The 26,869-nt window shown below is 45.4% G+C and overlaps 1 protein-coding gene across 4 annotated transcripts in view; it reads left to right on the top strand.

Annotated features, from left to right (window-relative positions):
* The window catches only part of SYT3 (synaptotagmin 3), a 475,850-nt gene that overhangs the window by 134,596 nt on the left and 314,385 nt on the right, over nucleotides 1-26,869 (top strand). For all 4 annotated transcript variants that reach the window (XM_063942589.1, XM_063942592.1, XM_063942591.1 and 1 more), the window contains one exon: nucleotides 4,072-4,241. In XM_063942589.1, coding sequence (XP_063798659.1) covers nucleotides 4,094-4,241 — 148 coding nt within the window. In that variant the 5' untranslated portion in view covers nucleotides 4,072-4,093. The remainder of the gene's footprint in view (nucleotides 1-4,071; nucleotides 4,242-26,869) is intronic.

Below are 26,869 nucleotides of genomic sequence, written 5' to 3' on the forward strand. Positions count from 1 at the left end.
ACAGAAATGACCTCGTATTCAAGAGGGTCTGAAAAAATATGTACACAGTCTCATTCAAAGTTGCAATCGATCCAGATAGAATACCTTTGTGTCAATTACAAAGTATCTATCACCTCATAGATAATGAAGTTAGTGAGTATAAAATATATAACTTTTGTGGCTGGCCAGACTAATTACTAACCTGTGCAACTTACTTGAAAAACGAATTTGTCCAGATCCAAAAGAGAACGTATAAGTTAGCTTTATCCGTCAATAAAGTACCTGTGTGGCTATGAGGATTTGTTCCGCCGTACAGCCTGGGTAATCAAAACCACCGTAAATGCTGGAAATGTGGGCCTAATTCTGAGTTGATCGCAGCATCAAATTTGTTAGCAGTTGGGCAAAACCATGTGCACTGCAGGGGGGGTAGATATAACATGTGCAGAGAGAGTTAGATTTGGGTGTGGTGTGTTCAATCTGAAATCTAAATTGCAGTGTAAAAATAAAGCAGCCAGTATTTATCCTGCACAGAAACAAAATAACCCACCCAAATCTAACTCTCTCTGCAAATGTTATATCTGCCTCCCCTGCAGTGCACATGGTTTTGCCCAACTGCTAACAAAGTTCCTGCTGCGATCAACTCAGAATTACCCCCAGTATGTATCTATTAAGGGGGTAATTCTGAGTTGATCGCAGCAGGAACTTTGTTAGCAGTTGGGCAAAACCATGTGCACTGCAGGGGAGGCAGATGTAACATGTGCAGAGAGCGTTAGATTTGGATGTGGTGAGTTCAATCTGCAATCTAAATTGCAGTGTAAAAATAAAGCAGACAGTATTTACCCTGCACAGAAACAAAATAACCCACCCAAATATTACTCTCTCTACACATGTTACATCCCCCCCCCCTGCATTGCACATGGTTTTGCACATGGTTTTGCCCAACTGCTAAAAAATTTCCTGCTGCGATCAACTTGGAATTACCCCCTATACGAGACCGTGATTCCACTGTCTCTATAAAGTTAAGATGTATAATGTGGCCATCCAGTGGCGGATCTCAGGACTTTTGCCCGGGGCGCCGCCTTCCGGAGGGCGCCGCACCATGGCAAGATCCGCCACTGTGCAGTGTGCCCCCCAGCAGTGCCCCCCCCCCCCCCGCTGTGAGAAGGGAACCAGACGCTACGCGTCTGGTTTCCCTTCGTGGCGCTGGTCCCCCCCGCTGTGAAGGGAATCAGACGCTAAGCGTCTAGTTTCCCTTCATGGAGAGGACCTTTGCTGTGCGGTGCGTGATGACGTCATCGTGCACCGCACAGCATTGTGGCACAGACGCTAGAGGTCATAATTGACTCCCATAGATCCGAGGAGAAGAGCGGCGCCGGCGGAGGTCTGCAGGTCTGGAGTCAGGAGCGGGGTATAGTAAGTATACTTTTTTTTTATAATTATTATTTCCTTTCAGTGGCGCTACAAATGGGGGCGTGACTGACCACGCCCCCATATTAAGCCACGCCCCTATCATTTGCCCGGGGCGCCACAAGGGCAAGAACCGGCCTGTATAGTTAGAAGGTCCCGTTTGGCCGGACGGCTTCAATACCTCATATAGCCGCTAATTTCAGATGACTGTACGGCCGGGATGTCAGTGAGGCTGTGCCGCTTTGAAATTTCCAGAGTCGCCGTATGCTGCCCTGTCTGGGTGCTTCCTGGACGGTGCAGCTGGATAATCCTTTGTAAGGCAAAAGTCGTGAACAGCGGTGGCTGCTTCCGGCTGCTTTTAATGACGGCTGTATGCAACTTTTGTTGAGAATGAATTGAGGACAATTCGGTAGGCAGTCTGGAACAAAGGGTCACTCAGGCAACCGACACCTACCGCATTTCTCGACCTTAGCACTGGTCGTTTCATCAGAGGAAAAAGTTTCCTCATTCTCAACAAAAGTTGCATACAGCCGTCATTAAAAGCAGCCGGAAGCAGCCACCGCTGTACGTGAGTTTTGCCTTACAAAGGATTATCCAGCTGCACCGTCCGGGAAGCACCCAGACAGGGCAGCATACGGCGACTCTGGAAATTTCAAAGCGTCACAGCTTCACTGACATCCCGGCCGTACAGTCATCTGAAATTAGCGGCTATACAAGGTATTGAAGCCGTCCGGCCAAACGGGACCTTCTAACTGTACAGGTAATTGATGGCCACATTATACATCTTAACTTTATAGAGACACTGGAATCACGGTCTCATATATTTCCAGCATTTACGGTGGTTTTGATTACCCAAGCTGTACGGCACAACAAATCCTCATAGCCACACAGGTACTTTATTGATGGATAAAGCTAACTTATACGTTGGACAAATTAGCTTTTCAAGTAAATTTCACAGATTAGTAATTAGGCTGGCCAACCACAAAAGTTATATATTTTATACTCACTAACTTCATTATCTATGAGGTGATAGATACTTTGTAACTGACACAAAGGTATTCTATCTGGATCGATTGCAACTTTGAATGAGACTGTGTACATATTTCTTCAGACCCTCTTGAATACGAGGTAATTTCTGTGGACAATGACAGATGGTTTAGAATATTAATTCTAATGCATATGTATTAATTAGCGACAGTCAATTTTATCATTCATCAAATGTGGTCACTCTGATGTATTTGTAATAACCTATTTTATTTATATAATTTTATATTAAGGTTGATTTATTCAATATTAAATTTAAAAAAAAATGTAATAGTAATTGATTTTTCTTTCTGCGCACGGATTGTTACTTGTTTTGTTTCTTTGTACTGTATTCCATTTGAGGGGTCGGCAATTCCCCCTCTTCCCAATTTGTGCAGCATTAGGGAATTACCCAGAGTCTAAGGATACGGGCGCCTTCTCTTTTCCTTTTTGTCCTGAGACATTAGGCCAACCTCTCGGATCCTGAATACTTCCCTAAGGCAGTGGGCGGGGCATTTACAGTATGATGTGATTCACTGCATTGCGCATTGGGGGGCATAGCCATGGTGAGTCACATTGTCACACCCTGTGCATTTGCCCCTTGAATCTCCCTTCCCAGGACCTCCTGGAGAGGAGATTGAGGGCCAGATGTACTAAGCCTGAAAAGTGATAAATATCACAGTGATAAAGTACCAGCCAATCGGCTCCTAACTGTCATTTTTCAAACACAGCCTGTGACATGACAGTTAGGAGCCGATTGGCTGGTGCTTTATCACAGTGATATTTATCACTTTTCAGGCTTAGTACATCTCCCCCTGAATGAGCATACAAGTAGGGTGCAGCACCGTAGAGGGCTGGTGAGGCATTAGAAGGTCCCTCTCTATGGATACTGTCTCCATAGGCATTTGAAGATAAAGGGGTTGATACTATGGGGCAGATGTATTAATCTGGAGAAGACATAAGGAAGTGATAAACCAGTGATAAGTGCAAGGTAATAAACGCACCAGCCAGTCAACTCCTAACTGTAAATTTGCATATTGAGCTGATTGGCTGGTGCATTTATCACCTTGCACTTATCACTGGTTTATCACTTCCTTATGCCTTCTCCAGGTTAATACATCTGCCCCTATATATCAAGCATAGAAAAGAGTGGAGAAATGGACCAGTGGAGCAGTTACCCACAGCAAACAATCATCCTCTACCTATCATTTTATAGAATGTACTTGATTAATTCATCCTCAAAGCTCATTGGTTGCTATGGGCAACTTCTCCACTAGTCCATTTCTCCACTTTTTTAACTGCTTGACACATCAACTCCACAGTTAGTTAACAGGGCCAAGCTCAGAGAAGGTAAGATTTCCAGAGCTTGGTAAATACTATAGTGGAAGGTTGTAGTCACCATTGTAAGTAATGGGTAGTGTGACCTGCAGCGTTAATTAGACAAATGCAGGAAGTAGCTCTGATATATTAAATCTTCCATTGCCGCATGATTTTCAATTAAAGGGGGCTTGATAAACAGACCCCTAAAAGTAATTTCATTGCTTTCAACTTGAGGATATTCCGAAACAGATGACGTAGACAGAGAGAATTACTATGCATGCATGTAACCAGATTTAAATTTATATGGTAGATTGAGAAATGATTTGTCTGTTATGCCCCTAGTGCTGAGAGATGGTATTGCGAGATGTCCGGGGACTATGAAGAGGATTTTTGTCGCAGCACAATGACACTGATGAGAGAACTGTGCTATAGAAATGAGCAGGATGAAAAATGTCTGGAATTTTATGAGTTGCAGCGAAACCAGGGGCTGACACGCTATACAGCAGATGCAGGTAATTGTTGCAATATATTTCTTATACTAACTACTATAACTGAGCAGATTGAATTTTGAACAATATGACTGTCCTGTGTACAGAATGACAAGAGTGATACTAGTCTGCAGCCCGAGACAGAAAATCATTGGTGCCCCTTTCATCTTCTGTTGAAAATACCATAAACAATTCTATATACAGTATGGAGTGTACATTGTAAAAGACAAATGTTGCCAGCCACTCTAATTAGATTACTGACAAGGTAGAAACCTGTATTATACATTTATAGTACTGAAATTAGTTTTTTTTTAATAATAACACTTTGCTGCCCTTCAAATAGAGAGCCTCAGGCCGCTGCCTGTCATTGCTTCCTTACTGGCTTACCACACTTACTGGCTTACCACGGGTCTGATTCAGATGTGGTTGGAGTGTTCATCGCTACTGCTTCCGTTTGGGAAACGGCTGCCATCGCCGCCGCCTCTGGGCCCCCAACCGGCTGCAGACGTCTTTCGACTTTCTGCACATGCGTAGTATGGGTCCTACACAAGAGCGTGAAGACAGGAGACAATGGAAGGCAGTCGCATCCAGCTGCCAACCCTGAAGGGGGCACACTGGCCTCCTCCATTGCTCCAGGTTCTGCTTTATGCGCCCAACACCAGGAATAAACAGGGAACCCAGATGACATGTGCCGCAGTCCTCCTACTCCCTATCTGGGTGCTCCTGGTATGGTGACAGTGAATGTGGAAGAGGGCCACTCCCACAGCCCCTCCCAAAGCGGCCGACACCTATGGGGAGATCCTTCCTCTTGAAAGCACAATCACCCCACCCTAATGTCCCCTGCTCCTTGCAATTGTACAGGTAGCACAGGCAGCCGCTGCACAGGGGGACCACGCCTCTCTAACAAGCCTGGGCCCAGGTGATTAGTACAAACCTCCTACCATTCCAGGAGCCCTGGAGAGAGTGTACAGTCTGGGTGCTGTCGGGATGGAGTGTTGGTAGTGAATGTGTTGGGAGGAGGAAGGCACCAACAACTATCTTGCCTCCAGGCTCCTAGTATAAACTTATGCACATGCGCCAAGTACCGAATCAGGCCTACATAGTGGTGGGTGCTGAAAAAAAGTAATTCAAAATGGATCTCATTAGTGAATGTGAAACACTGTATGTTCATTGCTTAAAGGCTGCGGATGGTCTACACATAAGTGATGGATCTGGGGGGAAAAAGTTTTTCTTTAAGCAATTATAATTACCCAAACTCCTTTTCTATCCCAGACAGTTTCTGATTCCCCTCAGCATTGATCATCACCTTCTTTACTTTCTCGTCCCTAATGGATAACTGCACCTAAATCTCAAAGTTTAGTTTTGGGTAGAATTCAAACAATTATGCCATAAAGCTACTTATCGAAGGTCCAGATATTTCCCCAGATTGGTCAATTCCTAGAGGGCCCCAAAGGTACCAAACTGCACTTCTCTACCCTACTAGGACAACCTATATTCCATCACATGTCATATTGGTGTGGTCAGTGTTTCATCATCAACACTTAATTAGCTACAGAAATGAGTGAATCCCTCTACCAATGGAGTCCTCTGTGAGCATTGAGTCTAGGGGCGTAGCCAGAACTTTGTGAGCCCCATAACAACATTGTGAAGTGGCCCCTGTCCAAATACTTCAAATGAGATGTCTCTCCGCAGCAATTGTTAATTTTATGCAGCATAGTAGTGCCCTAGTTCACATTATGTCACATTGTAGGGCTGCCAGTACACATTATGCTACACAGTATCTCCAATTCATATTGGGATATACAGTTACCCCAGTTCATATTATGCCACATTACAGTGCCCCAGTTCATATTATGCCACACTTTAGTGGATCCACTTCATACTGTGCTACATTACAGTGCCCCCATTCATATAACGTAACATTATATATTGCTCTTCAGTTCATTTTATACCACATTACAATGAGCAGGTCCAGGGACATAACTAGATATAAAGGTGGCCCCAATTAAACATTTTGTAAGACCCTCTACAGTATGTATCTACCAGCGGTGAAAAATGTATAAAACACATATAGCTTTGACAGGGAAGGTGAACGGGATGCGGTCAATTTACCTACAATCAAAATCCCGACGGTCAAAATACCAACAACCATTGACCGACGGGTCAAAATCCCGACATGGTCAAAATATCGACATTTAAATTACTGATAGGATCAAAATACCGAAATTTAAAATGTCGACAGGTCAAAAAGTCAACATTGGTTTTTTTATGATTTTTTTCATTGAAACTGACTTGTTCATACTGGGTCTACTACGGTATGCCGGCGCTCAGGATCCCGGCCCCGGGATCCTGACGGCCGATATACTGGCAGTGGGTCAAACGCAAAAGAGCCCCTTTCGGGCTCTTGTGGCTGACCCCAATTAACTTTGCGGTTAACCGCAGACCGCAAAGTTCCCATCATAGGCTAGAATGGAGGACCAAGATCCTCCATTCTAGCTGCTGCGCTGAGCCTGATTGACAGGCAAGGAGCACATAGCCAATCAGGAGAGCGTCATGACGTGGCGCTCCCTGATTGGCTGGCGGGATCTCCAGTGACAGTAGTCACGGGGGGTCACGGCATTCGAAAAGGGGTTTCATGTGTAAACATGGAATCCCTTTAGTGTGAGGGTTCGGGTTTTGTCGTTTTTTGTTTTTTTTTAACCCCCTGGATGCTACATGGACTGAAGAGGACAGAACTACACCGGATAATATGTGAGTATTTTGGGCATCTTTTAACTAGTGATGTGCACCGGACATTTTTCGGGCTTTGTGTTTTGGTTTTGGATTCGGTTCCGCGGCCGTGTTTTGGATTCGGACGCGTTTTGGCAAAACCTCCCTGAAAATTTTTTGTCGGATTCGGGTGTTTTTTTACAAAAATCCATCAAAAACAGCTTAAATCATAGAATTTGGGGGTCATTTTGATCCCATAGTATTATTAACCTCAATAATCATAATTTCCACTCATTTCCAGTCTATTCTGAACACCTCACACCTCACAATATTATTTTTAGTCCTAAAATTTGCACCGAGGTCGCTGGATGACTAAGCTAAGCGACCCAAGTGGCCGACACAAACACCTGGCCCATCCAGAAGTGGCACTGCAGTGTCAGACAGGATGGCACGTCAAAAAAATAGTCCCCAAACAGCACATGAAGCAAAGAAAAAAAGAGGCGCAATGAGGTAGCTGTGTGACTAAGCTAAGCGACCCAAGTGGCCGACACAAACACCTGGCCCATCTAGGAGTGGCACTGCAGTTTTCTAGTGAGAGGATGAGTGCTTCCATCCTCATGTGAAGCTGAACCACTAGCCATGAACATAGGCCAGGGCCTCAGCCGTTCCTTGCCACTCCGTGTGGTAAATGGCATATTGGCAAGTTTACGCTTCTCCTCTGACAATTTTATTTTAGATTTTTGAGTCCTTTTTTTACTGATATTTGGTGTTTTGGATTTTACATGCTCTGTACTATGACATTGGGCATCGGCCTTGGCAGACGACGTTGCTGGCATTTCATCGTCTCGGCCATGACTAGTGGCAGCAGCTTCAGCACGAGGTGGAAGTCGATCTTGATCTTTCCCTATTTTTGTAACCTCAACATTTTTGTTCTCCATATTTTAATAGGCACAACTAAAAGGCACCTCAGGTAAACAATGGAGATGGATGGATACTAGTATACTTATGGATGGACGAGCGACTGCCGACACAGAGGTAGCTACAGCCGTGGACTACCGTACTGTGTCTGCTGCTAATATAGACTGGATGATAATGATATAAAAAATATATATATCACTACTGCAGCCGGACAGGTATATATTATATAATGACGGACCTGCTGGACACTGTCAGCAGCACTGCAGACTCCTAAAGTAAGCTACTAGTAGTATCAAGAAGATAGAAAAAAAAAAAACACCACAGGTAGGTGGTATACAATTATGGATGGACGAGCGACTGCCGACACAGAGGTAGCTACAGCCATGGACTACCGTACTGCGTCTGCTGCTAATATAGACTGGATGATAATGATATTGTGGATTTGGGATTTCGAAGAACGCACAGTTCTTTGCGGTGCTTTTGCCAGCTTGAGTCTTTTCAGTTTTCTAGCGAGAGGCTGAGTGCTTCCATCCTCATGTGAAGCTGAACCACTAGCCATGAACATAGGCCAGGGCCTCAGCCGTTCCTTGCCACTCCGTGTCGTAAATGGCATATTGGCAAGTTTACGCTTCTCCTCAGACGCTTTTCATTTTGATTTTTGGGTCATTTTACTGAACTTTTGTTTTTTGGATTTTACATGCTCTCTACTATGACATTGGGCATCGGCCTTGGCAGACGACGTTGATGGCATTTCATCGTCTCGGCCATGACTAGTGGCAGTAGCTTCAGCACGAGGTGGAAGTGGATCTTGATCTTTCCCTATTTTACCCTCCACATTTTTGTTCTCCATTTTTTAATGTGTGGAATTATATGCGAGTTTCAATAGCAATGGCCTACTACTATATATACTGCGCACAACTGAAATGCACCACAGGTATGGATGGATAGTATACTTGACGACACAGAGGTAGGTAGAGCAGTGGCCTACTGTACCGTACTGCTATATAATATATACTGGTGGACAGCAAACTGTGCAAAACTGAAATGCACCACAGGTATGGATGGATAGTATACTTGACGACACAGAGGTAGGTAGAGCAGTGGCCTACTGTACCGTACTGCTATATATTATATACTGGTGGTCAGCAAAATTATGCACTGTACTCCTACTATATACTACAATGCAGCACAGATATGGAGCGTTTTTCAGGCAGAGAACGTATAATACTGGTGGTCACTGGTCACTGGTCAGCAAAACTCTGCACTGTACTCCTCCTACATAATACTGGTGGTCCCCAGTCCCCACAATAAAGCAGTGTGAGCACAGATATATGCAGCACACTGAGCACAGATATGGAGCGGTTTTCAGGGAGAGAACGTATAATACTGGTGGTCACTGGTCAGCAAAACTCTGCACTGTACTCCTCCTATATAATACTGCTGGTCCCCAGTCCCCACAATAAAGCAGTGTGAGCACAGATATATGCAGCACACTGAGCACAGATATGGAGCGGTTTTCAGGGAGAGAACGTATAATACTGGTGGTCACTGGTCAGCAAAACTCTGCACTGTACTCCTCCTATATAATACTGCTGGTCCCCAGTCCCCACAATAAAGCAGTGAGCACAGATATTTGCAGCCACCTGAATAAAACTGAGAGGACGCCAGCCATGTCCTCTCACTATCATTTCCAATGCACGAGTGAAAAATGGCGGCGACGCGCGGCTCCTTATATAGAATACGAATCTTGCGAGAATCCGACAACGGGATGATGACGTTCGGGCGCGCTCGGGTTAACCGAGCAAGGCGGGAAGATTCGAATCTGCCTCGGAACCGTGTAAAATGGGTGAAGTTCGGGGGGGTTCGGATTCCGACGAACCGCACCCGCTCATCACTACTTTTAACAGGTCCACCGTGGATTCTACGGGACAAGGGGACCGAGGGGCTCCATGGGACAATAGGTAAGTATGTGAGTGTGTAAGTGTGCATGTATGTAAAATAAAGCTTTACTTTCATGGTGTGTGTGTTGTGTTTTTTTAGTGGTATTTTTTTTGTAGTAGAACTACATGTACCAGCGGGCTCGTTATTTCCCCGCATGCTGGTACTTGTGGTTCTCCAAGTACCAGCTTGCTGGGGAGGCTTGCTGGGACTTGTAGTTCTACCACGAAAAACAATACTCTATTTTTTACACAAAGGCTATCAGCCTCCCATCCACCACCCACGGATGGGGAGACAGCCTCGGGCTTCACCCCTGGCCCTTGGGTGGCTAGAGGGGGGGCCCCTTGATTTAAGGGGTCCCCACTCCTCCAGGGTACCCCGGCCAGTGGTGAATAGTTGGGGGGGGGTAATGCCATCGCCACAGGGGCCTAAATAAATGTGTCCCCCGGCTGTGGCATTATTTCTCTGGCTAGTGGAGCCCGGTGCTGGTTTGAAAAATATGGGGGACCCCTACATCTTTTGTTCCCCATATTTTTTGAACCAGGACCGGAAGCAGAACCTGGTGCTTGTTGTATAAATATGGGGGGACCCAGTAATTTCCCCCCCTGTATTTTTACAACCAGGGCCGGCTCAAAGAGCCCGAGGATGGTTATACATAGGATGGGGGACCCCACACAATTTTTTAAAAACATTTTTAACTCTTTAAACACCTCATCATGTACACAATGAAGCCCTGCACGGATCTCACTGATCCAGCCGGGCTTCAATGTGTTATGTCCGGCAGTGTTTTACTAATCACTCCCGTAAAACACTGCCCGACAATACGAATCACATTGACATCGGAAAATACAAAAATAGAAAACTCGGCAAATTATTAAATTTGCGTAGATGAATTAAAAAAGTTGCAGTAAAATACGTCCGATAAAAAAACTAGATTAAACTCCCATCAAATCGGCACAAACACGAAATTTAGTAAATATACCCCCTGGACAAGATCTTGCCAGGATCCCTGGTAATAGACCTTATATCCCAGGGCTACAGGCTGGAGTTCCAGGATCTCCCACCTCACAGATTCTTCAAATCAGGCTTACCAGTTTTACAAGAAATCATTCAAAAACTGTTACAGACCCAGGTCATTGTTCCAGTTCCACTTCATCTACAAAACAAGGGATACTATTCCAGCTTGTTTGTAGTTCCAAAACCGGATGGTTCGGTAAGACCGATTCTGAATCTCAAATCATTGAACCCATACTTACGAGTGTTCAAGTTCAAGATGGAGTCTCTGAGAGCGGTGATCTCAGATCTGGAAGAGGGGGAATTCCTAGCATCTTCACATTCCGATCTGGCCGCCTCATCAGGCTTATCTACGGTTTGCACTGCAGGACTGTCACTTCCAGTTTCAGGCCATGCCATTTGGTCTCTCCACGGCACCGAGGGTGTTCACCAAAGTGATGGCAGAGATGATGATGTTACTCCGCAGACAGGGAGTATACGTAATTCCTTACCTGGACGATCTTCTGATAAAGGCTGCATCCAGGGAGCAGTTGTTGGAGAACATTGGTCTCACTACCAGGTTACGCCTGGATCATGGGTGGATTCTGAACCTACCAAAATCTCACCTACAACCAATGCAGAAGCTTCATTTCCTGGGAATGATAATGGACACAGAGTCTAAGAAACTTGTTCCTTCCCTTGGAAAAGGCAATGGTGATCCAGTCAATGGTTTGGGCTGTCTTGAAGCCAACCCGAATCTCAGTACATCTGTGCATCCACCTTCTGGGGAAAATGGTAGCTTATTACGAAGCAATTCAGATGTGTCAAGAATTCTCCTCTGGGCGGAAAAATAGGCCGTGGCATTGTCGGCAATTTTCATTCTGGGAGTAGACAACTGGGAAGCAGACTTCCTCAGCAGACACGATCTACACCCGGGGAATGAGGGCCTCCACCCGGAGGTGTTCCAGTGGCTGACACGTTGGTGGGGTTATCCACAAATCGACATGATGGCCTCTTGACTCAACAAGAAGACCAAGCGGTATTGTTCCAGGTCAATGGACCCACAAGCTGTAGTGGTCGACGCCCTGACAACTCCGTGGGTCTACCAGCTGGTGTACGTGTTTCCTCCCATTCCTCTGATCCCAAGACTTCTCAAAAGAATAAAAGGGGAAAGAGTTCAAGCAATTCTCATTGCTCCAGACTGGCCGCGAAGGGCCTGGTATGCGGATCTTCTCGAGATGCTAATCGAAGATCCGTGGCCTCTGCCTCTTCGAGAAGACCTTCTGCAACAGGGCCATTCGTCTATCAAGACTTACCATGGATACGTTTGACGGCATGGAAGTTGAACGGCTGATTCTAGCCAGGAGACGGATTCCTGACAAGGTTATCCCGACTATGATCCAAGCCAGGAATGGGGAAACGTCAAAACATTACCATCGTATCTGGAAGAAATATGTCTCTTGTTGTGAGAGCAGACAATAATCTACGGTGGAATTTCATCTGGGACGTTTCCTGCTTTTTCTGCAGTCAGGAGTTGACGTGGGCCTACGCCTAGGCTCCATAAAAGTTCAGATTTAGGCCTTGTCTATTTTCTTTCAGAAACAATTGGCTTCTCTCCCTGAGGTTCAGACGTTCTGGAAAGGTGTTGTTCACATCCAACCTCCCTTAATGACTCCAACGGCACCTTAGGATCTCAATTTAGCTCTGACTTTCCTCCATTCGGACTGGTTTGAACCGTTACAGGAGGTAGACTTAAACTATCTTATGTGGAAGGCCATCACGCTGTTGGCCTTGGCTTCGGTAAGTTGCATGTCGGAGTTGGGGGCATTGTCTCACAAGATTGATTTTTCATGAGGACAGAGCTGACCTCAGGACTCATCAGCAATTCCTTCCTAAGGTGGTGTTTGCGTTTCACATCAACCAGCCAATTGTGGTCCTGGTTGTTACTGACACCTCTGCTACTTCAAAGTCTTTGGATGTTGTTAGGTTGTTGAAGGTATATGTAAAGCGAACTGCTCGTCACAGGAAATCGGACTCGCTGTTCGTTTTATATGATGCCAAGAAGATTGGGTGTCCTGCTTCAAAGCAGTCAATTGCTCGCTGGATCAGGCTCACTATCCAGCATGCTTATTCCACGGCAGGCTTGCTGATTCCAAAATCTGTACAAGCCCACTCTACTAGGTCGGTGGGTTCCTCTTGATCGGCTGCCCGGGCTGTCTCGGCACTACAGCTCTGCTGAGCAGCTAATTGGTTGGGTTCAAACACGTTTGCAAAGTTTTACAAGTTCAATACCTTGGCCTCTGAGGACCTTCAATTTGGTCAGTCAGTTCTGCAGGAACCTCAGCACTCTCCCACCCGGTTTGGGAGCTTTAGTACTTCCCCATGGTACTACATGGATTCCCAGTATTCCCTAGGACGTAAGAGAAAATAAGATTTTAATTACCTACCGGTAAATCCTTTTCTTGTAGTCCGTAGGGGATACTGGGCTTTCCTCTTGTTCTGGTAGTGTGCTGGTTCGAAATTTCACCACTTTCCTTATCTATATCTTTCTCTCAAAGTATGTCCGTCTCCTTGGGCACAGTTTCCTGGACTGAGTCTGGTAGGAGGGGCATAGAGGGAGGAGCCAGCACACGTTATCAAACTTCTATAGTGTCCATGGCTCCAAGTGGGCCAGTCTATACCCCATGATACTAAATTGATTCCCAGTATCCCCTACGGACTACGAGAAAAGGATTTACCGGTAGGCAATTAAAATCCTATTTTAACCTACAGTATGTTAAATAAATGTATAACCTAGAGTCAGGTAAATGAGTTTTGCAATCTCTTATTGAGAACTTTAGGGGCAAAGTCTTGAAATACTCAAATTTTTGGGGAGATGTACCAAATCTTCTAAACAGGACAAGAAGAGAAGCATAGCAATCAATCATAGTGTGCTTGAGCTATCATTTATCATGCACATTCTATAAAATTATAATCTGATTGGTTGCCATGGCAATTTCTCCACGTGCTTTCTTTAAAAGCTTTGATACATCTCCCCCTAAGTCATTTTCAGAGGTTTATTTCTATAAATGGCGACATTGCCGGGTGATTACGTAAATAAAAAAGGTTACATTGGTTTTCAGGTGCTGTATGTAAGCAAATTATCCCCAAATTGCTGGAGCTCAACTTCATGTCATCTCCATGCAATAGATTACTGCCCACACACAAATAACCACACATGAAGCAATATGTCAAGAAATGACATATTGACCTAGGTCTAATTTTATATCCTTGCAGCATCTCCAACCTATTATTTCCCCGCCGACTCACTTAATAATCAGGGTAATTTTACCGATGATTTTATTTTCACTTGCATTGTGCTGTTCAGGAGATTGAAGGTGCAGGGAAATATGACGTCCTTGGCATTTATAGAGGTTAATCGCGCTGAAAGTCTGATAAATATGAGGCAAAGATAAAAATGTCAAGAAAAGTGCAAAATAGAAAATTGTATACAATTATGAATTATGCCGCCACTCTTTGGTTTCTTCCTTGTTAATGGGGTAGAAGGAAAGCTCTTGTCTTTTCACAGTAATTATCTGCATGCACTGCAGACAAGGAAATGCTGTTTAGATGTGGCATATATAACATTATGCATGGCAGGGATGCCAGAAGACCTAACGGGCCCCATTACAGGGAGTGGCATGCATGCCAGCATGTGACCAAACCTTTGTTTTATTCTGAGCCTCCCACTTAAAGCGGCGTGTCAATGAGGCTTGATTGTGTCTCCTCTGTACAGTAGCTCCATTCAGACATTCCTGGGTACTCTGTATCTGCTCTCCTCCTCTCGGTGCCCCAGAGCCACAGTAGACCTGTGCCTAGGGCTGCAGAGGCAGAAAGGCTTACAGTACATTGTCTCATGTTTATAGAAATTAGAAAATCATTCAATGCCACTTTAAGTAAGCTGGGATTTGTAATTGAATTGATTTTGCAAAGAAATATTAATCAAGGGAATAATGCAATACAGAGCTGAAATCAGAAATTGTGGGTCCAGAACTGCCAGAATAGACAGGGGCCCTCACTCCCACCACCCCTCACCTTCCGCTTCCCCTGCAGCCCCCACAGTTTACAATTCTGTGAGCAGGTTATCGATCATGGTAGCAAGCTGCAGGACATCAGGTGGCCCCTAGGCACGACCGTGGTGGGCCAGGACCACAGCAGCAGCAGCACAGGAAAAGAGTCTGGAACAGGCAGCCATAGAGGGACAGCGCCGGTGGTATTTCAAATTTTGACTCAGCAGTGAGCCAACTGGCCACTCCTGATTGGCTGCCGGTCCAGCGAGCTTTGATTGTCATGCGGGCCCCCTCTCGGTCCGTACCCAGGCAGTCCCCTCCCGATGGTGGCCCTGATGCAGTATGCACTATGGGCCGTATTCAGGTATGTTAGCAAACCAAAGAAGCAAGCATCTGGGCAAAACCATGCTGTACTGCAGGTGGGGCAGATGTAACACCTGCAGGGCGAGGTCGATTTGGGTGGGGTGTGTTCATACTGAAATCTAAATTGCAGTGTAAAAATGAAGCAGCCAGTATTTAACCTGCACAGAAACAATATAACCCACCCAAATCTAACTCTCTCTGCACATGTTACATCTGCCCCGGGTGGGTGTGGATCATAGGGTTGACAGTAACTAGGTCGACCACTATTGGTTGACAGTGACTAGGTCGACACCTGAAATAGGTCGACACGGTCATTAGGTCGACATGGACAAGGTCAACATGGAAAAATGTCGACATGAGTTTTTAAAAAAATGTTGGTGCCGTTTTCATTCGTAAAGTGACCAGGAACCCCAATTAGTGCACCGTATCCCCTTGCACATCAGGCAAGGTTCGGCACAGGTTACTATTCCCAGTCGTAGTCCACGTGGATCGTAAAGTATAACAGAGTTTAAAAAAAATTAAACATTTGAAAAACGTATGTGGACCCTTTTCCATGTCGACCTTGTCCCATGTCGACCTAGTGACCATGTCGACATATATACCTTGCCGACCTAATGCATGTCGACCAATAGTGGTCAACCTAATGAGTGTCGACCTAGGTGCTGTCGACCTAAAGACCAGATACCATCTGCCCCACCTGCAGAGCACCATGGTTTTGCCCAGTTGTTTGCTTTTTTGTTTGCTAACAAACCTGAATAACCCCCAATATTCTGCTCTATGACACAAACATAGAAGTTAATATTATCATTATCTTTTATTTTTGTTTTCAGCAGCGCGGTACAAGGAATGTAAATAGTAACAGTGTATCCTTATTCCTGACATATAACTTCATACAAACAGACTTTATTTAGGAAATCCACTATTACCAACACACAGTTGCGTCAGAAGGCGGGTGCGGGGGGTGCGGCCCGCACCCGGGTGTCCCCCTCAGAAGGGGTGACACCAAAGTGCCAGTCTTCTGTAGTGACAGGAGCCGAGTGCTGCAGTGAGATGAACCCCTGCAGCACTCGGCTTCTGTCACAGATAAGAGCCGGCACTGCATGCTGAGCAGTCTCCGGGGGCAGCCAGCATCTTCGGGGAAGCTGGACATGCCCCCCGGAGCGAAGAAAAAAAAGATCTGCGAGACTACGCCCCTTTCTGATTAGGTCACGCCCCCTTTGTGATAATACTGAGTGCGCTCAGGGTGTCACCACACCCGGTTGCACCGCGCATGTGTCCCGATCGCGCACAGAATTGGACTCAGAAGTTTAGTGGGCCTTCCTGGTAGGGCAAGGAGAAGGCAAAGCCGGTATATCGCTAACAGCAGCTATGCTCAAACACACACCTAACTCACATAGGGTCCATGATGGAGAATTGCACCTGCAGTTTCAATGGTGCGACTGATAGTGAGTCTAAAGACACACATTGACGGAAATGCACTGTCTGAAAGTGTGGCAATTGAGACTCTAAGTTGTTTGAAAAAATGTACTCAGCAGTAGCATAAAGACGCAACTGTGCAAAAGATGCATCTGCATCCACCTCTGAATCAGACACACAATGGGGTCAATTTGCTAAGAGGCCCTTTGGAAAGTCGATGCTGCATTTATAAGGTTAATAATATTAATTACAAAAAAGCCTGGTTTTGTATTTAAATCCAGCATCTGAAACTGATGAAGACAGGGTGGTTTTGAGCTCTTAGTAAATTGAGCACAATGGGGTATTTTACTAAAAATCGATTTTGGTCGATGTTGGGTCGATTGTTGATCGATTTTGTGTTTCAGGGTCTGAATCACACATTTACTAACAGATGATTTATGACATAGGTGGTCATTCTGAGTTGTTCGCTCGCTGCTGATTTTCGCAGTGCAGCGATCAAGTGAAAAAACTGCAAAAATGTGCATGCGCATGAAATGCAGCGCGCATGCGCTAAGTACTTTCACACAAAACGTTGTAGATTTACACAAGCTCGAGCGACGTTTTTTCATTGCTCGAGTGATCATAGTGTGATTGACAGGAAGTGGGCCTTTCTGGGCGGAAACTGGCCGTTTTCAGGGACTGTGCTAAAAAAAGGCAGGCATGCCAGGTAAAAACGCAGGAGTGGCTGGCCGAACGCAGGGCGTGTTTGTGACGTCAAACCAGGAACTAAACGGACTGAGGTGATCGCAGTCTAGGAGTATGTCTGGAGCTACTCAGAAACTGCAGGGAATTATTTAGTAGCAATTCTGCTAATCTTTCGTTCGCTATTCTGCGAAACTAAGATACACTCCCAGAGGGCGGCGGCCTAGCGTGTGCAATGCTGCTAAAAGCAGCTAGCGAGCGAACAACTTGGAATGAGGGCCATACTTCTAAAAAAAAAACTATGTAAAAAATCATGTTACTAAATGTGGCATTTAGGGGTATATTTATTAAATATGCACTGTCAGGTCTCTGGTTTTGTCTGTTCCCGGCGGGGGCACTAGTGGGTCAGTGTTGGTGCGATGTACAAAGCGGAGAGGCAATATAAAAGTCCTGCGCATAAGCGCTATTTATTAATGCAAAGCAGATGGTATAATACTGAATACAATGGAAACCGGTAATGTGGAATCCAAACAACTTAAAAGTCTCTTGCAGCAGAACGTAAAATAACTTGATAATGAATGCAGGTGAAATAACAGAACTCCAGTAGTATTTGGAAATACACAGTCTCTGAATAACACAGGGCAAACTGATAATGGTTAAGAAAGCAGAACTCCGGAATATATAAGTAACTCACAGTCTCTGTAAAGCACAAGTCCATATAGCCACACTTAGGCTAAAGCAGGAGACAGTCTCTAAGCAAGTAGATGTTATACTGCTGAGTTGCACAGATGGTATGCTGACAATTAGTGCACAGGTAAGTAATGAAAAAGAACACCTGAGGAGAGTCTCTTACTGCTGATGGGTTTGAAGCTGGATGTAGCTGAAGTCCGGAGTAACAGGAGAGCTGTAGAAATGGAAACTGGAACAAATGAGGTAACCACAGGGGAACGCTGGAAACAGGAACGCAGGAACTGGGAGAACTAGACACAGGGTATGTGACTAGTTGTCCGAGGCGATGAGAGTGAGCCCCGGACAGGAACTTATACCCCTTGCTCTGCAGTGATTGGTCGCAGTGTTCTGGCTGGAAACACAGGGCTGGATTAGATGCCGGGATTAGCTGAGTGCAGGTGTCATAGCAGCATCCATACAGACCGGATGCCGGCACACAGCGGAACACAAACGCAGGACCAGACTCAGGGGTACTCAGCGACACGGGAGATGACGCTCGCGGTCAGCGCATCCATGCAGCCGCGCCTGGGGCCATGACCTCCGGAGGCCTGCACACCAGCGCGCTGGTAGGAGAGACGCAGCTGACCGCCGATTCCTGACAGTACCCCCTCCTTTATGGGTGGGCACCGAACACCCACGAGGCTTGGCAGGGAAGAGTCTGTGGAAGGCTTGTACCAACCGTGGAGCGTGCACATCCGTAGCGTTTACCCAACTCCTCTCTTCAGGACCATATCCAGACCAGTCAATTAGGTATTGCAAATGACCGTAGCGATGACGAGAGTCCAAGATCTTTTCCACCTCGTATTCCACACCCCGATGAGTTTGTACCTTTGGGGCTACTGGAAGCGCTCTCTGGAAACGATTGAGATTAGTGGTCTGAGGAGAGAAATATGGAATGAGTTGGGAACTTTCAAATAGGAAGGCAGTTTTAACTTATAAGGCACCGGATTAATAACACTTTCTACTGGAAATGGTCCAATAAACCGTGGAGCAAATTTCATCGAAGGAACTCTGAGACGGAGATTCCGAGTAGATAACCAGACTTTGTCGCCTGGCTTTAAACTAGGAACTGCTCGTCTCTTTCGATCAGCAAACATTTTATACCGTTGAGAAACCTTTTTAAGAGATAGATGAATCTTCTTCCAAATTTGAGAGAACCGCTGAAGAGCAGAAGCAGCTGCAGGCACGTCTATGATGGGTAAATCTTGGAAATCCGGTACTCTAGGATGTTGACCATAAACTGCGAAAAAAGGAGTTGTATCTGAAGAAGTATGATAACGGAAATTATAAGCAAACTCCGCCCAAGGCAATAAATCTACCCAGTCATCCTGTGAAGAGGAAATATACAGTCTTAGATAAGTCTCAAGCTCTTGATTTACCCTCTCCGTCTGCCCATTTGTTTGGGGGTGATAGGCCGTAGAGAACTTAAGTTTGACTTGTAGCGCAGAACACAGAGCCCTCCAAAACTTTGCCACAAACTGTACACCACGGTCAGATATTATTTCTGTTGGAAGTCCATGTAACCTAAAGATTTCACGAAGAAATAACTGTGCCAGCTTTGGAGCAGAGGGTAACCCCGTAAGTGGGATGAAGTGTGCCATTTTTGAAAACCTATCAACCACTACTCAGATAGTATCATATCCATTAGAGGGAGGAAGGTCTGAAATAAAGTCCATTGATAAATGAGACCAGGGGCGCTTGGAAATGGAATTTGGTAGCAATTGGCCTGCAGGAGCCTGACGAGGAACTTTGTGCTGAGCACATTTGGGACATGAAGCTATGAATTCTTGAACATCTACTTTTATATGAGGCCCCCAATAAGTATGGAACAGAAACTTGAAAGTTTTTAGGACTCCAGGATGACCAGTAAATTTAGACGTATGAGCCCAGGACAGGAGATTTGGACGAAGCTCAGGAGAGACAAACATCTTGCCTGGAGGTGGAACTTGGGATACCCCTGTAGCTGCGAACACCACAGGATTTAAAACGGGTCGAGCAGCTTGTTCTGATGATTCCTCAGTTGAACTCATAGAGCGAGATAATGCATCTGCCTTAACATTTTGTGAGCCAGGTCTAAACATCAACTTAAAATCAAAATGAGAAAAGAATAGGGCCCACCTTGCTTGTCGGGGATTCAGACACTGCGCTGCCTTCAAGTAAAGAAGGTTCTTGTGATCCGTGTAGATGGTAATAGGGAATCTCGCACCCTCCAGCAGATATCTCCATTCTTCAAGGGCCAATTTGATTGCCAACAGCTCCTGGTCACCGATGGAATAGTTAATTTCTGCGGGCAAGAATCTACGAGAGAAAAACCCGCAAGGGTGAGTCTTACCATCAACGCCCACCTGGGACAGGACTGCGGCCACGCCAACCGATGAGGCGTCTACTTCCAAGATGAAGGCCTTATTGACATCTGGCTGTTGTAACATGGGAGCTGAAATAAAAGCCTTTTTTATTTTATGAAAAGCAGACAGCGCTTCATCAGACCATTGGGAAGGATTTCCCCCTTTTCGGGTTAGGCAGGTAATTGGGGCTATTAATGTGGAAAAGCCCTTAATAAACTTCCTGTAGTAGTTAGCAAAGCCAATAAAATGTTGAACTGACTTGAGTGTTGTTGGAAGAGACCAGTTCTCTATGGCTTCTAGTTTAGCTGGGTCCATTTGAAGGTCTGTTCCAGAAATGATGTATCCCAGGAAAGATATTGAAGAAGCTTCAAACGTGCATTTAGATAGTTTGCCATACAGATGATTCTGTTGAAGACGTCGAAGAACCTCTTTTACCTGTTGGCGATGAGAAACTAAATCACGGGAAAATATCAGGATGTCATCGAGGTAAACTACCACACACTTATACAGGAGATCTCTAAATACTTTGTTGACAAAGTTTTGAAACACAGCCGGGGCATTACTCAAACCGAAGGGCATCACTAGATATTCGTAGTGGCCATCACGAGTATTGAAGGCGGTATTCCACTCATCACCACTTCGAATCCTGATAAGATTGTAAGCCCCGCGAAGATCCAGTTTAGTGAAGATGGAGGCACCTCTGACTCTGTCAAACAGCTCTGTGATGAGAGGTAACGGGTAGCTGTTTTTAATCGTGATGTCATTTAAACCCCCGATAATCAATACAGGGGCGTAGTCCTCCATCCTTCTTCTTAACGAAGAAGAATCCCGCACCGGCCGGGGAAGAAGATGGACGGATAAACCCTTTCTGTAAATTCTCCTTTATATATTCGCTCATTGCTTGAGTCTCTGGAACTGAAAGAGGGTATGTACGCCCTCTAGGTGGCTTGCTCCCTGGAACCAAATCGATGGGACAGTCCCATTCTCGATGAGGCGGCAAGACATCAGCAGCTTTCTCACTGAAGACGTCAGTGAATTCCTGATAGGCCTCTGGAAGGCCAGACTGAGGTTATACACTTGTGGATTTTATTGGACATACTTGAGCTAAGCATGAATGGAGACAGGAGGGACTCCACGCCGTCAACTGTAAGGTAGACCAGTCAAATTGTGGATTGTGCAATTGAAGCCAAGGCATACCCAGTACAATCTCATAGGTAGCTTTTGGTATGACCAGGAATTTGATGAGCTCAGAATGCAGGAAGCCCACTCCCAGAACTACCGACTTGGTCTGCTGAGTGATGGATCCTTCAGCAATACGGCTTCCGTCTACGGCAGTAAGATAAACCGGATGAGACAGCTTTGACACTGGGAGAGAAAGTCTATCCACTGCAGCTTGTGTGATGAAATTCCCAGCAGCACCACAATCCACTAAAGCGGACAAAGACTGGAGTCCATCTGGCATTTCCAAAGTGACAGGCAATATTAGGTCTTGAGATGAAGGAGCTTTATTCAAGGTCCCTAACTTGACTCCTCCTTTGCAAGTTAGGACCTGACGTTTCCCGACCGAGCAGGGCAGGAACCAATCAGATGACCATCAGCAGCACAATAGAGACACAGTCTTCCCTTTAATCTTCTGGACCGCTCCTCAGGTGTTAAATGAAATTTGTTTACCTGCATAGGTTCGTCAGCAGTAATAGGTGGAGACTGTACAGGAGGCATAACTCGGTGCTTGCGAAGATCACCTCGAGAGCGTTCACAGGCTCGCTCGCGTAAACGTAGATCCAACTTGACACATAGAGAGATTAGGGCCTCCAGTTGCTCTGGTAGATCTCGGGTAGTCAATTCATCCTTTATGCGGTCAGACAGACCATGCCAGAAAGCGGCAACCAATGCCTGGTTGTTCCACTTCACCTCTGATGCCAATGTCTGGAACTGAATGACATACTGACCCACAGTACGTGTTCCCTGGTGGATCTGAAGGAGGTCTGAGGAAGCAGAAGTCGTACGCCCAGGCTCGTCAAAGATGCGTCGGAATGCGGCAACAAACTCTGTATAATTATTCAGCAATGCATCTGCTCGCTCCCACAGTGGAGAGACCCAATTCAGAGCAGAACCAGCTAAAAGAGAGACAATATATGCAACCTTTGCTCTAGGTGTTGGAAAGTTCTGTGGTTGCAATTCAAAGTGGACTTCGCATTGATTCAAAAATCCACGACACATTTTAGGATTACCATCAAATTTACTTGGTGTAGGAAGATGGATGCGAGACATTGGAATAGAAGCAACTGGAGAGCTAGAAACTATGAAACTAGGAACAGGAGCAGAAACTGATGGGGACACTGGAGGAGCTGAAGTTGGAAATGACTGTTGCAGAATATCTAAGCGAGAAGACATTTCCTGCAGGTATTGTATAATCTGCTGCTGCGCAGCCTCTTGACCATCTAGTCCTGACACTAAGCCTTGGAGTGTCCCTGACCCCACACTCTGACCACCGTCCAGGTCCATGGGCCTCGGACAATCTGTCAGGTCTCTGATTTTGTCTGTCCCCGGCGGGGGCACTAGTGGGTCAGTGTTGGTGCGATGTACAAAGCGGAGAGGCAATATAAAAGTCCTGCGCATAAGCGCTATTTATTAATGCAAAGCAGATGGTATAATACTGAATACAATGGAAACCGGTAATGTGGAATCCAAACAACTTAAAAGTCTCTTGCAGCAGAACGTAAAATAACTTGATAATGAATGCAGGTGAAATAACAGAACTCCAGTAGTATTTGGAAATACACAGTCTCTGAATAACACAGGGCAAACTGATAATGGTTAAGAAAGCAGAACTCCGGAATATATAAGTAACTCACAGTCTCTGTAAAGCACAAGTCCATATAGCCACACTTAGGCTAAAGCAGGAGACAGTCTCTAAGCAAGTAGATGTTATACTGCTGAGTTGCACAGATGGTATGCTGACAATTAGTGCACAGGTAAGTAATGAGAAAGAACACCTGAGGAGAGTCTCTTACTGCTGATGGGTTTGAAGCTGGATGTAGCTGAAGTCCGGAGTAACAGGAGAGCTGTAGAAATGGAAACTGGAACAAATGAGGTAACCACAGGGGAACGCTGGAAACAGGAATGCAGGAACTGGGAGAACTAGACACAGGGTATGTGACTCGTTGTCCGAGGCGATGAGAGTGAGCCCGGGACAGGAACTTATACCCCTTGCTCTGCAGTGATTGGTCGCAGTGTTCTGGCTGGAAACAGAGGGCTGGATTAGATGCCGGGATTAGCTGAGTGCAGGTGTCATAGCAGCATCCATACAGACCGGATGCCGGCACACAGCGGAACACAAACGCAGGACCAGACTCAGGGGTACTCAGCAACACGGGAGATGACGCTCGCGGTCAGCGCATCCATGCAGCCGCGACTGGGGCCATGACCTCCGGAGGCCTGCACACCAGCGCGCTGGTAGGTGAGACGCAGCTGACCGCCGATTCCTGACATGCACAATGTTTGATCGATGTTTGGTCTATGTTGTATTTCAGGGTCAAAATTCCGCATTTACTAACAGATGATTTCTGGCATTTTTTTTTAAATTAAATGATGACTAAAATCACCTGTTGGTAAATGTGTGATTTAGACCCTGAAACACAAAATCGATAAAAAATCTACCAAAATTGACTTTTAGTAAATATACACCAACATGTTTATGAATAATCATCTGTCACCAATTAAGTTCTTGATTTTGCCATTTTGGTGCTCTGTATAACTAAGTTGGCAAGCCAGACATGCCTACTCACCTGAATTATGAGTAGGAGGCCATCCTCACGTTTTCCACTTGACTTTCTTTTGAACTAGGCAGGGCCTTTATGTCATTATTTAAAGCGAATAGCATCATGATGGCCTCGCCTTCCTGCGCAATGACACTATTCTTCCCAACTGTCACGATTTTCCTGGGACAGTCCTTTTTTTGAGCACAGCGTCTATTCATGAGAGGCAAAGAGGCTGTGGAATGGTCAGCAGATCACAAAGTGCTGGGCATGCCCCCATGGTGCCGAACGAACGATGGGGTGTGGCTCTGGAGTGTAGCATGCCAATGAAGCCATGCCCCCTCCCCCCCTTCCCTGAGATCAAGCCCCCTTTTGGCAGGCATGCGCCTCCAGTGCAGAAGTGTCCCTTCTTGACCATTGACAACGTTGAAAGGTATGATGATACAATTTGTCATTGTGTTTCTAGGGCCAGAGGCATGATGACAAACTGTGTTGTCACACCCCCTCACTGCTCCATTGGGCCTTCCCTCTAGTATCTCCCAGAATGAAGGTAGAAAAAGTTAGTGTGCAACTTAATAGCATAACCCATGGGCCACATGAAATAGGAAATTGTACATTTCTCCTTAACTAAACTAAGACAATAAATTGGGCATCAAATGGGATTGTCAAAAGAATATGCATTTAATTATTCAAAATATGATTGGTTACTATTAGTAACCGCACTATGTTTTTCATTTTTTTTTTCTGTTGAAAGTAAAAATAATTAGTAATAAACAGCATTTACAGTTCAAGAGCAACAAGGTCCTTCTCTCCATGTAATTGCTGAGCAGATTTTGTTTGGGTTTTCTAAGGGAATGTTTGTCCCGTCTTTTCTGTCCAGCCTGTGATTTTCCATATTCTACCTAATCAGACAACTTTAATCAGTTTGCCGGCCTACAGTATATACCCGTCATCTCTGTTCTCCAGTAATGTCCCAATGGTGTGTAATGAAACAGTCCGGCAAATGGAGATTCTGTCTATTTTACGTGTCTAGGAGATGCTCTTGAGATCAGTGGGTGGCTCATAACACTTGTTATTATCAGGAAAAGAGAAAGTAGTTCTAATTCCAAGAAGCTTATCTTGCTACTGTATCTCATTTCATAAACTGCCTAGTGTTTGATGTTCTTATACTGTACATCCCATGTACCGCATGTAATAGTACTAAACAGATACACACCACTGTCCCTGTAAATAAGGACACAGACAACTGAATTTGGCGACAGAGGCAACAGCTCTAGTTATGGTTAAAACCATGGTGGCCAATGAAAACACAGACAGGCAATGGGCTACAGCCAAAATAAATCATTAAATAAATGGGGGTGGCTGTATACCTCTATCTCTCTCAGGTCAATGAGAGCCCACCCACTCTTACTCTGGATGGGAACCCCATAAAGGTGATGCCACCAAGACGTCCTGCACAGGGTGGTAACACAAATGCAGCCAATTAATTATTAAGGGGACTGTAGATGTGTAGCAACAAAATTAGGACGACACTTGCAGCATCAGTGTAATACAGGCCTTCACTCAGCATGAGTCAGACACCAAGTGGAAGTAACAGGAGACAAACAGGAAGTGAGTCACCTCGGCATGACATCATCTCCCATGATGCACAGCATGCATTTACTGACTGCTGTGCTTTCCTGACAGCTGCTGCCCATCTGCAAAAATAAATGAGAGAAACAAAAAAACAATACAAAACAGAAAGAACAACGCATAAGGTGGTGGGTGGGCAGGAAAATCTCAGCAACAAACAGGCAGAATATTTAACTCCCTTTCCCCACCACACACCTCCCTCCTAAATTCCTAATATTGTCTCTGACCAGGACAAACTCCTCCCCAATAACTGTTTAATGCAAGTTTCATAAAGACACCACTCTTCCACTAGGTTACCTGATCACGGACCCTGTCTGGGCAACTGCACATGCATGCCTATCTAGCTACAGTGTCTGAAGACGGCATTAGACCACAGATGCAAGATCCAGAAAGCTACTGTACACTTGTTACGTAGTGTCCCCATCGAAGACTATATCCTCCGTATAGAAAACTATATAGTCGCCATAGAATACCGTGATGCGGTGTCTAGCAGCCGGAAAACAGGTGATATATCCAGTATCATCTGCATCCTATTTAATGGATACTTAACTCTGCCCTTAACCACTTAACTGACAATTCCCCCCCCCCCCCCAAAAAAAAAAAGCTCAGAAATTGCCGATTTTTTTAATCCAAAATGATTTTAGTAAAAATAAAAAAAAGGTAAAAATCGTTTTTCTTCAAACATCGGAACATCAGTCGGGAAAACCATAACATCGGTAACATCGTGACCATCGCAACATTACTTGTTACACCCCAGACAGCTGCCAGGTACAAAGGGGGTGGTTGGTTTACACTTCCCCAGCGGCTGCCATTGTCTGCAGCCGCTGGGTGTTGGGTCCTGCCGTGCTGACCGATCAGCAATGATCGGCAGTATGGCAACACTGAGGGGAGGGTGCAGGGAGGCAGAAGGACCTTCCGGTCCCTCTGGGAGCAGCAGCGGAGGGAAGTTTCCCTTCCCTGCAGCTGTTAACATTGTTTATCTGACTGGTCGCGTCCTGTGCAACCAGGTCAGATAAAGCACTTGCTGGTATGGTCGCATTCTGATGTGTCCATGCCAGGCAAATGGTTAAAGATGCAGAAACAGCAATTTCTGTATATTTTAAGGACGAAATTACTTTTTA

This window comes from Pseudophryne corroboree, chromosome 10 (assembly GCF_028390025.1).
Source record: "Pseudophryne corroboree isolate aPseCor3 chromosome 10, aPseCor3.hap2, whole genome shotgun sequence".
Taxonomy (NCBI): Eukaryota; Metazoa; Chordata; class Amphibia; order Anura; family Myobatrachidae; genus Pseudophryne; species Pseudophryne corroboree.